The 3,702-nt window shown below is 40.7% G+C and overlaps 1 protein-coding gene across 1 annotated transcript in view; it reads right to left on the reverse strand.

Annotated features, from left to right (window-relative positions):
- Positions 1 to 3,548: 3,548 nt before the first annotated feature.
- LOC119667342 overlaps positions 3,549 to 3,702 on the reverse strand; it is a 4,763-nt gene continuing 4,609 nt past the window's right edge. Inside the window, exon 3 of the mRNA XM_038076631.1 lies at positions 3,549 to 3,569. Within this exon, the coding sequence (XP_037932559.1) occupies positions 3,549 to 3,569 (21 nt within the window). The remainder of the gene's footprint in view (positions 3,570 to 3,702) is intronic.

Consider the following 3,702-nt stretch of genomic DNA (forward strand, 5'->3'; position numbering starts at 1 on the left):
CATCTGAGTATGTAGACCCTCATTTTGAGTTATGAGCAGTTTTAGCAGCTTTTCCGTGTCGACCCCTTTGGCTCTTGGGAGGTAGACTGTCAACATGTGTAATTTCGGTATTTTGTCCCCGACACACGTGGTGAGTTCAGCGCCTTCCCATCCGTTCAGCTTAGGTGCCGTTCCATGGATAAAATTAGCCGCATCCTCGTCTACGCAGTCAACCAGTATAAGTCCTGGGCGAAAGTGTATCCCGCTAAATCGTAGCTTGGCATCCCATCATTTATACATCTCCTCAATGAGAAGTTCCTCGATTTTACCTTGCTCCTCCCTAGAAAGAGTAGATTCCGGGTAAGATTTCGGAAGAATTGCTATTCTTAAGCTCTTGGCTACATTAGCGTAACTGCTGCCCGATATTATTTTTCTCGGTTGTTTTGGTGCTGTCATTTGCGTACCATCCTTTGCTTGTGGAGGTTTCTCATTCCCTCTTCTTTTCTTAGCTGATTGATGATCGATCGGACTAATTTCTTGGGCAGACCTCTTCTTAGAGTCTTGATTGCCCCTCGGCCGATTGACGAGAGGCACGGCTTAAAATCAACATCCCTAAATGCAAATTCTTTATGGACGAAATCAAATATCTTGGGCACATTGTAAGCAACCAAGGAATCCACACGGACCCAGATAAAATAGCGGCCATAAAAGAGTTAGCACCTCCCACAAACCTGAAAGAACTTCGACGATGTCTAGGAATAGCATCTTGGTACCGAAGATTCGTGCCAGAATTCTCAAATACAATCCAACCAATGACGGCACTGCTAAAAAAGGGAAAAAAATGGAACTGGTCAATAGAACAACAGGAGGCTTTTGACTCGCTGAAGCAAAAATTAACTACTGCTCCGGTTCTTACATGCCCAGATTTTACTGAACGGTTTACACTTCAAACAGATGCGAGTGATAATGGATTGGGAGCAGTGCTTACACAAATCATCCAAGGGAAAGAGAAAGTCATTGCTTACGCCAGTAGGTCATTGAATAAGGCAGAGAAAAATTACACCACTACTGAGAAGGAATGCCTCGCAATCATTTGGGGAGTAAGAAAGATGCGACAATATCTAGAAGGTTACCGGTTTACAGTGATAACAGACCATCTCGCTCTGAAATGGCTAAATTCAATTAATAACCCCTCTGGACGCATCGCTCGATGGGCCCTGGAGCTACAACAATATACCTTCGACATAGAATACCGGAAGGGCAAACAAAATATAATTGCAGATGCCTTGTCACGACAACCACTACCATTATTCGCACAAGCAGTTGTACAAGAGACAAAACCTACCTCATGCATTTGGTTGCAAAGACGGATAAACGAAGTACAAGGAGATCCAGAAAAACACCCAGACTACACCATCGAGAATGGCAACTTATACCGGCGGATATTATGCAGCAACCTAGACAATGATTCCCCTGCTTGGAAACTCTGTGTTCCAACCGAAATACGACAACGAGTGATGGAGGAATGCCACGATAAACCAACTGCCGGACATCTTGGGATTAAGAAAACTATTCTTCGCGTGATATCAAAGTATTATTGGCCTGGAATTTTCCGGGATATAAGGAAGTACGTGCAAAACTGTAGCTCATGTCAGCAGTATAAAATAAGTCAACTAAAACCTGCCGGGAAAATGTTAACAGAAATACCAAATGAACCGTGGGCAGTACTCTGTGCTGATTTCATTGGGCCGCTACCTCGATCATACAAAGGAAATACAGTAGCATTGGTTCTCCTGGATAAATTCAGTAAATGGACCGAAGTTATCCCACTCAAATCTGCTACAACAAATGGAGTAAAAAGAGCGTTACGAGAGAACATAATATCTAGAGTTGGAGTCCCAAAGGTACTACTCACAGACAATGGATCACAATTGAATAGCAGAGCATTGAGAAAATTTCTTGAAGATCTTGGAATTCGTCATCAATTCACAGCACCATACACTCCCCAAGAGAATCCGGTAGAACGCACCAATCGAACGTTAAAAACAATAATTGCACAAGTATCAGAACAGGAACAGCGAAAATGGGACGAGCATCTACCTGAAATAATGTTAGCACTCAACTCCAGCGTATCCACATCTACGGGTTACAGTCCAGCTTATATTATACACGGAAGAACCCCCAGACTCCCAAGTGCACTCTTCGATGAAACCACACTTGGAACAAACTGCGCACCGATACCCCTTGAAACCAAGCAACACGAAATGCAAGAAATACAACAAATTGTGAAACTTAACCTACAGTCAGCTTCCCAAGACCAAGCCAAGCACTATAATTTACGACATAGGGCATGGAAACCACAGATTGGCGATATGGTTTTAGTTAAAACGCATCCTCTATCCAACGCTCAGGCTCATTTTGCTGCAAAACTGGCACCTAAGTTCTCCGGACCCTATCAGGTGGTCAATTTTATATCGCCAGTCATTATCAAACTCAAGCATATGCAAACACATAAAGAGAGTAGAGCTCATATTAGCGAACTAAAAACCTATTACCACAAATAAATCAAAATACCGAATGTACTGCAGCAGGAGTAACGGGATCTACTTAATAAAAATTCCTATAAAATGCGAAGACAATTATAGGAGGATTTAGTTGAATAGTATACAGCAACGGAGCAAGATGAAAGTCAAACAACGGATCAGCAATTGCCCATTAGAATACACTACTCTAAAACCAAGTACAGTAGTAGTAAGTCATCCCGAACAGAATAAGAAGCTCACCACCAGCATTCAAAAATATCGAAAGCGGCTCGAAACAATTGAACGAGCCAAGCCCAGGGCCAAGTTTTTAAAGGAGCCAATTCCAGTAAAACCAAGGTGTAAAAAGCGAGTAGAAACCAAGCGGCCAGTGGTTAGTCCGCCAACCAAACCTAAAAAAGACACCGATTTCTTGGATATTACAGCCGCGGAAGACCTGATGAAAGAGTTACAGGAAATATGCCAGCTGCGACCAATGTCACCACTAGCCCCAGAACCAACACATGCAGAACTGTGGGAGAAAATAAAAAAGGACGCGGAAAAGCTAAAACGAGGTCGTCGCCATACATTTTTTGTACTAAGCGGTGCAACGAAGCATAAGGTGCTCATAGCTAATTCTGGTGCCATTCGGGTCGTTCCCCCTTTCCAATGAAGGGAGGGAGTGTGACGAGTTTTAGAATCTCGTCACAAACAAACAACAAGAAAATAAAATAAACAAAAAAAAAAACAACAATAGAATTAAGGTATTTTTAGTTAAATATAATTTGTTTATTATTAGTTAAGTTACACATAAAAATAAATGTTAGTATAAGGTAATAATAAAAATTAAGGTATGAATAAGTTTAAAATTAAGGTATTATTAAGTTAGTATATAAAATCAGTATCATTAAGTTAATATTAATTTAATAAAAATTAAAAGCAATTCCTTTTAAAATATAAATTAAGTAATAACACACCTTTTTGTTTGAGGGTAACTATTTTGTAAAATTTTAAATGTGCAGCAACAGTAAGCATGCCAGACGCAGACACTTAGAATAGACAATAACAAAGCTGTACAAAGTGCACTCAACAATTAGAAGTCCCGTTTCCAGAATTTATATAAAAAGAGGAATTTTTTAATAGAAAGGCACTCTATGGCAGGCCACGAAGCAGAACACTTGACAGAGCCAGATCAAGTGTATAA

The sequence above is a fragment of the Teleopsis dalmanni genome, chromosome 1, assembly GCF_002237135.1.
Source record: "Teleopsis dalmanni isolate 2A chromosome 1, ASM223713v2, whole genome shotgun sequence".
Classification (NCBI taxonomy): domain Eukaryota; kingdom Metazoa; phylum Arthropoda; class Insecta; order Diptera; family Diopsidae; genus Teleopsis; species Teleopsis dalmanni.